General features: G+C 39.1%; 1 protein-coding gene across 1 annotated transcript in view; it reads right to left on the bottom strand.

The window, feature by feature from the left end:
• Positions 1–5262: 5262 nt before the first annotated feature.
• Positions 5263–11786, bottom strand: part of ADAMTS19 (ADAM metallopeptidase with thrombospondin type 1 motif 19) — a 199919-nt gene continuing 193395 nt past the window's right edge. The window contains exons 25-26 of the mRNA XM_006763708.2: positions 8582–8759; positions 5263–6190 (exon numbers count right to left, since the gene is read on the bottom strand). Of these exons, the coding sequence (XP_006763771.2) occupies positions 6039–6190; positions 8582–8759 (330 nt within the window). The 3' untranslated portion in view covers positions 5263–6038. The remainder of the gene's footprint in view (positions 6191–8581; positions 8760–11786) is intronic.

The raw sequence follows: 11786 nt of genomic DNA, 5'->3' as shown, positions 1-11786 counted from the left end.
TTTCATTTACAAGTCGTTTAGTCTCAGACTCTCCATCTTTCCCCACCATCCTTTCTATCCCCGCCCAAACCATCAGTTCTTGTTTCTCACTACTACCCCTGTAGGTTTCCCACGTGACTGACAATGAAGAAATCAGTCCTTCTCCCCGCTTCCTTGTACTGGCCATACCCCGACCTCACCCCCTGTGCCTCTACTTGTGTCAGTCCTCCCATCTGGAAACATTTCTCCACGGCCCTGGTTACTGACCACCTCTAAGCATCCTTTATGGGTCATCTCTAGTGCCTAGCCTCTCTTTCACAAAACCTTTGCATATGTTCCTTAGTAGGAATGATTGTCCTTCCTTTGGAATTTTAGGGTGATTTGTTTATACTCCCATCTGGTGTTTGATTATGTATTTCATACATTTCCTTCATGAGTCTCTGTACGAGGTGACACAATACAAAAGGGACCCATTGGATGCTTCCTTCCACACTGAAATCATTTCTGTAGACCTTCATGAAGCTTTTTGTTCAACAAATGATGATGGTTCTACTCTGGTTGGAAATGGATAATCTAATTAAATTTGATTTAAAAAATGGCTTAGTGTTCTGTTTTCTAGTTGATCATGCTCAGTGAAAAAGGAACCCATTGCCAAAATTGTTTACAGACATTCTCTATATTCTGTTCTGGTAGTTTTTAATGTACAAACTCATATTGAAGAAATATAAAGAACTAGGCCTGGCCAGCATGGCTCAGCGGTTGAGCATATACCTGTGAACCAGGAGGTCATGGTTTACTAGTAATTCCTGATTAGGGCACCAGGTTGTGGGCTCAATCCTGTGTGGGGCATGCAGGAGGCAGCCGATCAATGATTCTCTCTCATCATTGATGTTTCTATCTCTCTGCTCTCCTCTCTGGACCGCTGCCCGAGAATCCAGCCGCCTCGGCCTCACGCATTCTCAATTCCAGCTCCAGACCCAGGGCCCACCGGCCGGCTTCGTCCTGCTCCCTGCTCCCCGGTCTGGGGACTTCCCAGTCGGACCCAGGAGCGTGCGTGGGGCTCCCCTCGCGTGCCCTTTTCTCAGACTGCTGCCCCGCAAGGCCTGCTCTCGTCTCTGAAAACCTTCCCCCGTGTATATGTCCGGGGTTTGACTTCTTTAAGTGGGAGGATGAGTCTGGTCCGTGTTTCTCCACCTCGGATGGAGGTGGACATTCTTTCCCTTAAAACATCTGATTACCCGGCCGGCGTGGCTCAGTGGTTCAGCTTCAACCTATGAATCAGGAGGGTGGGGTTTGATTCCAGGTCAGGGCACAGGGCTGGGTTGTGGGCTCAATCCTGTGTGGGGCATGCAGGAGGCAGCCGATCAATGATTCTCTCTCATCATTGATGTTTCTATCTCTCTCTCCTTCTCCCTTCTCTGAAATCAATAAAAATAGGAAAGAAGTAAAATAACTTCTCTGCCTTGTTTTAAAAAAAGGAACTACTAGTATATTGCAGGGACAATCTGGTGGAAATGTGGATATCTGGTACTTCTCAACCCTCTGGATGCAGATAAGCATTTGCTTTCTTCACAGAAAATTTTTATAAAAGTATCATTTCCCCTTTGGTTTGGATCCGGAATTATTGTTTTCTGAACTATGAGAATTGTGAAAATAGAATTAAATATGGTTCATTAAGCAAAACTTTTTTACATATTAACTTTTTTCCTTCTTTCTTCTCATTCTCTGACCTTTCCTTTCTTCCTCTCTCCTCTTTCATTTATTTTCTTTCATTTTTACCTCTTTCTTTTCCCCCTCTCCTCTCTAATTTGTAACAATAACTTACTGAAATACCTGGAAGTATTTTCAGGTGAAAAGCCTGTACAATTCAGATGAGCAGTTGGGATTCCTCAAAATTATCTGAGAGAATTTCAACATCAGTTGGATAGTTTTAAATACAAAGAAAGCCTGCAATGAGCTTGTAAGTCCTTGTGCACCTATTTTCAAAAGTGGTGAACAAGGGAGGCAATCAGGATAATTGAGTGCACAGAATTTGGAGTCCTAGTGGTTTTACTACATCCAGCTGAACTGTGTTCTTGGGCAAGTTACCAAAACTCTCTGAGCCTCAGATTGCTCAGTTATAATGTGAAGATATTAATACTACCTTACAAGTTTGCTGTGAGGTTTAGTAGGTAAAGTGGTTAACAGAATGTTCAGGATATAATAAGCACTTAAAAAGGTTTACTGTTATTTTAAGAGTGAGACTATGGATTTTCATCTCAGTTGTCTCTGTTATAAAGCAAACTGAAAAAATAAAAATCATATTCGTCATCTACAGGTAAAAAGCAAACTACATTTCCAAGAATCCCTTTCTTCGTGTGATTCTGGGTTAGAATTGGCCAAAAGAGGAACTTGCATGGCATCTGGAAGGCAAAATGGAAGCAGCATCCATTAATCCAGAAGTCTTTTTGTAATCAGATGCAGGGATAGACAGAGGCACAGGTGCTTGGCAGTTCCCAAGTGGCCTTTTCTTGAGCTCCATGCCCATTTCTTTTTTCCAACTGTTGGACCTGCTGACTAACAGCAAACTCAAATCCACCACCAGATGTTTGGCTGTGGACCTACAAAGAAGGGAGGTATACAGAGGCAGCAGCATCCTATAGACATCTTTACAGTCAATCCTTCATAGTCATACTTACCTGGATGTGCCTGGCTGCTCAGATCAGTTGGTGACTCCTGATTCTCCCACTCGTCTCATGGATATTCCCCAGCTCCTCCTGATGTTACGAATTCAGATCCGTTATCCCATAACACTCTAACACTGTTTGGCTGACTGAACCATGACAATTGCCGGCACAAAAAATAATGTTTCCAAGGAAGAAAATTTTAAGAAATGAAACCTGGAATTCGTTCTCTGCTCTGACTAGACTCAATGACATTAGTGACCCTCTTTCCAGTAAATGGGACACTGGTCATCCATGGCACAAAATGCCAACATGGTTATTTAAATTCTTACCTATTATCATCTAGAGTGAAGTGCCTATAGAAAGCAAGTACCTGCTGCATAAACTCTTTTTAATAGAAACAAAGAGACTAATGACTGTGGTGTTGATTCATTGCTCCTAAAAAGACTAGAGAAGTTAAAGGGAGAAATGAGGTTTAAAAGTCACAGCTCAAAGACTAAGCTGGGACCTAGAAAGCTTACACTATCTTGAAATAAAACCTTTTCAGCTCTACGGCTCATGTTCCACATCTATCATGTCTTCTAAATCCATATCCAGATCAAGTCCCAGAAGATTTAAGGGGGGCAGACAAAAAGTGTGACTTCTCAAGCGGTACCAGACATATCAAAAGAACTGCAGCGTTTCACAAATTCATATTTACTGAAACCCAAAGTACGTGTTTCAGGGGTGTTTCTTAAGAGGGTTATGTTAGGATGGAAAGCATACAATGTTGAATTAGCCTAAATGTTTTTGACATGGGTTCACTAAGTAGAGATTCTAGGAAGTATTAGTTGATGTGGCTGGGAGTAATTCTAACAATTTATCTGAAAACTGAACCCAATGGTTGTCTATACTGAATGAAGTTGAGATGCTAAAACATACTTGCTGTAAGGTACTATAGAGGGAGGTATACAAATGTTTAGGGAGATTGGTTTTAATATGATAGGTGTGTTCACTCACCTGTTCCATATGTCCCCTCAGTGTTCCATCTAGAAGGCACTCCCTTCACCAAGGCTTTGAAAAATTCATTGTTGAAGGCAGCATTGGAATCCCTAAAGAACTCTCAAGTGGCTAGTCTGCAAATGTCAGGAATGACAATGGGAAATGCTGCCATTGAACTGGGCTTCCTGAATTTAATGAGAATACGGAATACCATAAGGGCAGGAACCAAATGACTGAATTTCACCGCCAAAGACCAGGAAAGCACAGTTACCATAAAGGGCAGTAGAGTTAAAGGGGTAGAGAGAATGTTTTGACAGGCGAAGATTTTTGGCATTGCCTAATTAATCATGGAGTCCTCGGACTGAAATAGATACACATTCTACTAAAGTCTTGTATTTGTATAAGCACTAAATTTCTAGTCTTAGTGAATAGAAGTCTGATTTGACTCACCATAGCAGGGAATTGCATTTCTAGATCAAATTCCACATGAGAGCAGGTTCACAGATCCAGAATTCCTTGAATGAAGGGGAGGCCAGATCCTTTGAGGAAAGATTTTGTTACACTGTCCAAAACCCATATTGTTAATCTACCTTCTAGTCTTTCCTGATGGGAACTATCTATTGGGGAAAGGAAAATAATTTACTTTTTGATGACTCCTGGATTCTTGGTGACACTACATTGCCACTGCAGTCCCACAGTCAGAGCAAAAGCTTATGGAAGTCAGATAACTGGATCAAGCTTGGCTTAAATCTGTCTCATAGTGGACCCAAGAGTCCCTGAGCCCACCCCATGGTAACTTCCCTAATCCTGGAAGGTCTATTTGAAACAGACATACTCAAAAGACTTTGGGTGGTGCGCACCACATAGGACACAGATGGCATATTATAAAATTGTACACCTGAAATTTATATAATGTTATTAACCAATGTTAGTTCAACAAATTTAATTAAAAAAACATAAACTGGCAAAAACCCATCTTCCCCTTTTTGGTGCCATGATCTGTGGCATGAGGGCTTTCATGGTAGTAATGCCAATGGAAGCACCAGACATAAAGGAGCCAGATGATACCTACACATGCAGAGCGTTGTATTACAGGTGAGGAGCCCCACTTAGGGACTGTGAAACTTCTATAATGAGAAATAAACACGTCTGCCCTTTGCTCCAAAGAGAGACACGAACTTTATCTTCCAAAGCTGTTCACCATACAAACATCCCTTAGAAGATATTCCAGAACAAAAGCAGACAGTGCCAAGACTTGTGGAAACATGAGAGACCTATGAAGAATTGCCTCCCAAAAGGAAATTTCACATATTTTATTGCAAAAAAAAAATCTAAGGAATCATGTGAATCATGTACAATATTTTCTCACAAGAAAAAATTTAAGCTGTTTTTTTAACGTTTCACAGAATTGTAAAACTTTTTAATTTTTATAAAGAAAAAACACAATGAAACTACCACAATATTATCAGCTTTTAGTCTTTCCTTGTTTCTAGGGAAAAGGCTGAAAAATATTTAGTAAGTTTTCTCATGATTTGTGAGGCTTACGTACCTACTATATTCTTTTAAAATCTGCTAAAAAAAAATACAAGGAAATGGGTGGATCAATGCTTTCTTTCTTCAAAATATTTTAAAAAGCTAAAATCTAATGACAACATGTTAAAAATAATACACATTTTTGTAGGGTGTTACCATTTCCATAACGGTTTCTCTACACTATATCGACAGTGCAATGGTGATTCAGTGTAAATCATTAATTACAGTGTTTCATTGTTACAATACTTGTGTTCAAGTACATGTTCGTGAACATGATCAAAGTCTCTATTTTGATTTTTTCTTTTCCATTATTAAAATAAGGATATAATTACAGTAGAATTTTTCCATAGATGTCTCTAAGTCTGAACCAAATTCATAATACATTCTCTAAAAACCTGTTCAACACTATGAGGTTTGTTATGTTTACACATCTCCTTCAGAGTACAGAAAATGGGCTAATTCTGTATTAGGACACCAAAACACAAAAATAATTTTCCCCATAGATAGCTAAACTATTATGCTAAATTAGTAGTATACATTATGCATAACTCAATGGTATTGGTGTGGAGAGAGTAGCACCTTAGAGCCAGCCCTAACTTAAAAAACATTTTTTTAAGCCTACCAATCTTAATTTTCTTTTTTTTCCCTGGTAACTGGATCCAACTTATTCATAAAAAAATGACTTATGAAGCCCTATAGTATAAATCACAATGTTTGTATTACCAAAAGAAGCACCATATTGATGTTAGGCAGGCCCCAAAATAAATTAATTTGATTAAATTATATGTAATCTGATAATATTTGGTCTGAAAAACATGCTAGTGTGTGTGTCTATAAATAATGCAATTGCAAAGAGCTGTGAGCCAGCCAGCCTGCTAGAGGTCAACTCTTTTGCTGCAGCTTTTGGGCATAGAAGTCCCTGCACGTCTCACAGCAGCGCTGATACCACCGCATGTCCTGACACAGGTTCTTCTCGCGTATCACTCGGCAGTACACAGGCCATTGATCTCCTAGGCACTTGAAAGTCAGAGCAGCTGTGAAGCAGAACACAGGATACTCAATACAGGTAGATATTCCAGGTGTCATGAGTAGAAGTAAACAGCAATCATGTAAATGGGGATTTTGTCCACTGACTCATTTATACTCCCTGTGGAACTTAAAACACAGAGCTATGCACACAGAGACACACACACACATATACACCCTGAAATAAAGGAGTAAAGTGAATGAATAATGCTCTCACAGATATTCCCAAAATCAATGAATTGTCCTGTAAATGGCTTTTATGGATCAATTTTATGGTTTTCATTTACATTTCTTTTGGATTTTTTAGTTGGGAAGATTAAAAACACAAATAAATGTGCTCAATATATCTACCTTTATGGGAATGAAATTTAGTAAGTATTGTTATAGGTCAATTTGCAAAGAAATAGCAAAACAAAAATATGCTCGCACATTTTATTTTATTCTTTCCTCTTTTTTAATATTTCCATTACAGTTCACACTCAATATTATTTCGGATGCACAGCAAAGTGCTTAGAAAATCATGCACTTTACAGTGGTCCCCCCTCTTCTTCAAGCACCCAGCTGACCCCATACATAGTTCTGATATTATGGAATATGTTCCCCATGTTGCAGTTTATATCTATGTGGCTATTCTGAAACTACCAATTTGTTCTGCTTAATCCCTTTACCTTTTTCATCCAGTTCCCCAAACCCCCTCCCTCTGCCAACTGTGAGTCTGTTCTCTGTATCTACAGTATGAGTCTTTCTATTTTGTTTGTGGGACAGTGATTTAATGCACCTTTAACATCAAAGCCATTTATCATGTGACTGAAACTTATAGCATTCAAGTGTTTAAAATGGGAATTCGATACAAAAAAATTGGTCATGTAAATTTAGGCTCAGGTTTTCTGAAGAAATAGTGTGTCCTGGCATGTATAATAAAAGTCAGTCCTGCTACAATTCTATCTTTTGCCACTATTCTAATATAATTCATTATTTTACACTTAGAAACCTTAGATTTACCAATCACTGTGCTTCTGTGTTTGGGGGTACACTGTCAAGAAATAATAAACAAAACAATGCAATTTTAATTAAATTCTTCTTTTAGGTCATTATTTTTTGCCACGTACTTCAAGAACTCCAAGTAATTGCTGGAGAAAGGGATTATGTTGTTTGAAATACATGGATTTAGCAGCATTTGCTCTAGGATTGCTTAACTTTTTGTTTTAATTACTCTTAATTCTCCTTGAACTGATTATTTCTTAGAAATGTTAATTATTTGGCTCAAAAAAGAGGAATTTTTTTTTTGAAGAACCAAACTTTTCCATTTGATTGAATCTATGCCTGGAAGAGTATCTATAAGAATTTACGATTAAATTGTTTTCCTGAAGATTATGTGCACAGATCAAAACGGAAGGTGTTAAACATAGACTAACCCAATCACAGCCAAGCAGCAGTGCTGGTAAAAGCCACTAATTGCCACAGACATAAAGGCTAATTTGTTCATGAATATTTGTTATGCAAGTGAAGGCTTATATTTAATTAAAATACATACCCTACTTCTTCATGACGGCTGACTAAATGGCAGGTATTGAGAACACACACGAAAGCATTTTACAACATAAAAGTCATTGGAATCAATGTTACTAGTAGCTATTTGTATGTCATATTATGTCCTTAAATATGAAAAAATTGTACCTTTTGCTGAGTGATATAGATCCATGTACCCATTTGTCTTGAAAGTCACTTTTTACTCTAAGTTTCTCCAAAGGATAATTTGTACCCATGATCACAAGGAAGGATACTGACAGTGGAGAGGTCTAAGGTATATACTACAAGTATCTTTCAACTAGACCAGCGGTTCTCAACCTGTGGGTCACGACCCCTTTGGGGGTCGAACGACCCTTTCACAGGGGTCACCTAAGACCATCAGAAAACACATATATAATTACATATTGTTTTTGTGATTAATCACTATGCTTTAATTATGTTCTATTTGTAACAATGAAATTGGGGGTCACCGCAACATGAGGAACTGTATTAAAGGGTCGCGGCATTAGGAAGGTTGAGAACCACTGAACTAGACACTACCTTAATTGATAGTTCTGCCATGAGACTGGTCAGAACCCAAAATATGGTTATACCCTTCAACCCTTTACATGATGAGCTTGGGTGGTATGACATTCATATTTCCAGGGTCTGGTTCTGAGTAGACAGCTTCAGGGATCAAAATAATTTATTTTTTACGATATTTTACCCACCTGGCCATTTGGATGAACCCACAGTAAAATAGAGCCAATTTAGTTAGGACCAAACTAATTAGTATCCACTTATAACTAAGCTTTAAAGTGATGTGCAAAATAGAAGACACCATGAGTATTTCCGTATTTCTCAAAACCATTCCCTTTTGGTCAGCTTACCCAGCCTGGGTGATGTTATGGTATTTACGTTAATCTTCTCATTGCAGGGCTGAAGGTGGCATGGCCTGTATGCTGCAGGCTTTTCTGAAGAAAAACATTCATTTCCATGTCGTCCTGTGACCTTGTGCATGCACTGGATAACACGGGACTGCATTCCTTTGCCACAGGTAATTGAGCACTGGGAGAGAGATAGAAGGCTTGTTTAAAGTCCTTTTTGCTGTTTCTCTCTTCTAGGCTGTGAGCCACCTTCTCCCCATATTTCTTAAAATTGAACATGAGCCACAACCTCCAGAGTTGATGCAAAACATGGGTTAGAAACGGTGATGCTCATACTTGGGTACAATGTTTTCTGCGCCCTCTGGCTGACCTCAGGCAGAGCTCAGGGCGATGCAGGACAAAGGCGAGGAAAGAAAGCCCGAGAGTATCAGTGGGCAAGGGATAGAATGACTAATACCAGACATGCACTTGGGCAGACAGTTTTTTTAAAGTTCTGTCTAGTTTGCGACAAAATTTTAATTTGCTATTTTTCAATTTAGTCATTGATCTCAAGAGTTAGCCTACGCCCAGCTGTGGAGCTGGATGCCTGTTGCAGTCTTTGTCTCCTCATCTACTCTTTTGCTCTGGCCTTAAAATCTTGATCAACAGTTTCAATATGGCTTATCAACCTGGCATATGATGGAAATAGCTGCTATTTCTTGGCAGATGACACAATATCCAATACTATGCTAATAAAAATATTTGATAATCGGATTTTTCTAATAAAATACCCTTTCAATGGATTCCTTGTATTTCATAACTGCGGTTTGTCTTCATTTGTAAGATATTTTGCAAAGAAAAATGTATTTGATGTACAATGGTCTTTTATTAGGGAAGTCTCTTGGGTCCTCATGTATCCCCAGATTTGATTTGTTACACAAATAAGCTGGTGCTTACTTGACTGAGAGAATAAAGTGATTTTATGGTATCACAATTACACGAGAGGGAATATGCTTGCGTTTCTGAAAATAATGACTTATTTTACTAGTCATCTTACCCATATTGATCTTTAGCCAAATGATCTTAGTATAGTCTCACTGAAAACTGGTAAATACTTTCTGATTGTCCCCTTTTAGATATACAGGCATAAGGTTTTAATGTATTTTTTCCCTTTGTGCTTTACCAAGTCATTATTAGGACTGCACTCTCTTTGCCATCAATTCTTCCTTTACATTGTTATGGGTCCCAGCTCTTCTTTTCATTTGCACAAGAAGCATTCTACCCAAACCCTATTCACCTCAAGCCTAGTCTACTAATGTTCGTTTTGTTTTTAGTCCCAAGTCTTCTAATCAATCCCACTTGTTAATACTGAATACATATTCTTCCAAAATTGCTTTACATATATAATCTCATCAGACAAAAATCTTTGATTACTGAGTCATTGCCTACAAGGTAAAGCCCAGTATCCCAGGATCTGCAGGTTGGTGTTTATCTATCTCTTCAGCTTTATTTTCCACACTTCATTTAGGAATCATTTGCTCTATTATAGATTAACTAGAGGCCCGGTGCACGAATTCATGCATGGGTGGGGTCCCTCGGCCTGGCAGGTGATCGAGGCCTATCGGGGGGCCAAGTGGCTTGGGGGAGCAAACCTGGGAGGTTGGCCGGCCGATCCCCCAATCGGGGCCTATTGGGAAGGCCGTCTGGTAGGGGGGAGGGATTGTAGGAGGTTAGCCAGCTGGGGGAGAGGCCACGTGAAGTTGGCTGTGGGAGCACAATGACCACCAGGGGGCAGCTCCTGCATTGAGCGTCTGCCCTCTGGTGGTCAGTGCACATCATAGCGACTGGTCGACCAGTCATTCTGGTTGTTCAGTTGTAACAGTCACTTAGGCTTATATATATATATATATATATAGATAGATCATGCCCATGCATTTTCTATTCCCACATCTATAATTGTATCCATAGTATTACTCTTTTCCAAATGCCTGGCTGCTTTTCAAATCACAATCTATTAAGTGTTCCACAATTACCCCAACAATTTACACATATTTATGGTTTATTTTTCTTGTTAACTTTACAATCTGAATGTTTCCAGTTCAGTTTAAGCTTTACTATAATTTAAAACTATTATAAGAGGAGTAACTACTTAAAATGGTCTTTCTTCCTTAAAAGCTTCTTAATACCACTCATAAAATTGATATATTTATATAAATGAAGATATTATGTTTCTTAGAAAAATATCTTCAAGAAAATTCAAAATAGTTAAACTAAAAACTTTTAAGGGGTTAAGTTAATATGGGGAAATATCATTCTAGTATCTATTCCTAAAATTTATGTAGATCTTGAAAACTTGAGAAAATAATAAGAATAGAGCTTCATAACAGATGAACTCACTCTGATCAGTAGAGGAAGTTCGCAATCATGTCATTGAAACCCAGGAATCAGTCACAGACTATTCCCAAAACTTTTGATTAATTTTATATCAATTCCATAGGACATGAACAAACCAAAGTAACATATCATTTTTCAGAATTATAAAAAATTCAATAAAGTAACAGAATAAATAATTTTAGCAGATAATGGCTGAATAGTGTCTTTCATAAAAATCTGAAAAACTAGAGAAAAAAATGTTAGTTGTATTCCTTTTGCAAGTTAAACTTTGTAACTTGTACATGGGAATGACCCAGAAATAAAAATAGCATCCAGGAAATAATAAAAGTTCTAGAATTCATTTAACTAAAACAGACTCATTTTGCCTTTGAAAGATTTAGGGTAAGTTTTATTATAAAACTAGAGGCCCAGTGCATGAAATGCGTGCCTAAGGTGTGGGGATGTGTGTCCCTCAGCCCAGCCTGCACCCTCTCCAATTTGGGATCCACCGGGATCGGGACTAAATGGGCAGTCGGATATCCCTCTCACAATCCAGGATTGCTGGCTCCCAACCGCTCGCCTGCCTGCCTGCCTGAATGCCCCTAACTGCTTCTGCCTGTCAGCCTGATCACCCCTTAACCACTTCCCTGCCAGCCTGATCGCTGTCTAATTGCTTCCCTGCTGGCCCAATTGCTCCTAACTGGCCTCCCCTTACACCCTGGTCACCCCTAACTGCCCTCCCCTGACGGCCTGGTCACCCCTAACTACTCTCCCTTGCCAGCGTGATCGATGCCTAACTGCTCCCCTGCTGGCCCGATTGCCCCTAACTGCCCTGCCCTGCAGACCTGGTCACCAT

The sequence above is a fragment of the Myotis davidii genome, unplaced genomic scaffold (genome assembly GCF_000327345.1).
Source record: "Myotis davidii unplaced genomic scaffold, ASM32734v1 scaffold319, whole genome shotgun sequence".
In the NCBI taxonomy this organism is placed as follows: domain Eukaryota; kingdom Metazoa; phylum Chordata; class Mammalia; order Chiroptera; family Vespertilionidae; genus Myotis; species Myotis davidii.
Note: the sequence above shows the minus strand (reverse complement) of the source record. Positions and strands in the feature narration are given on the sequence as shown.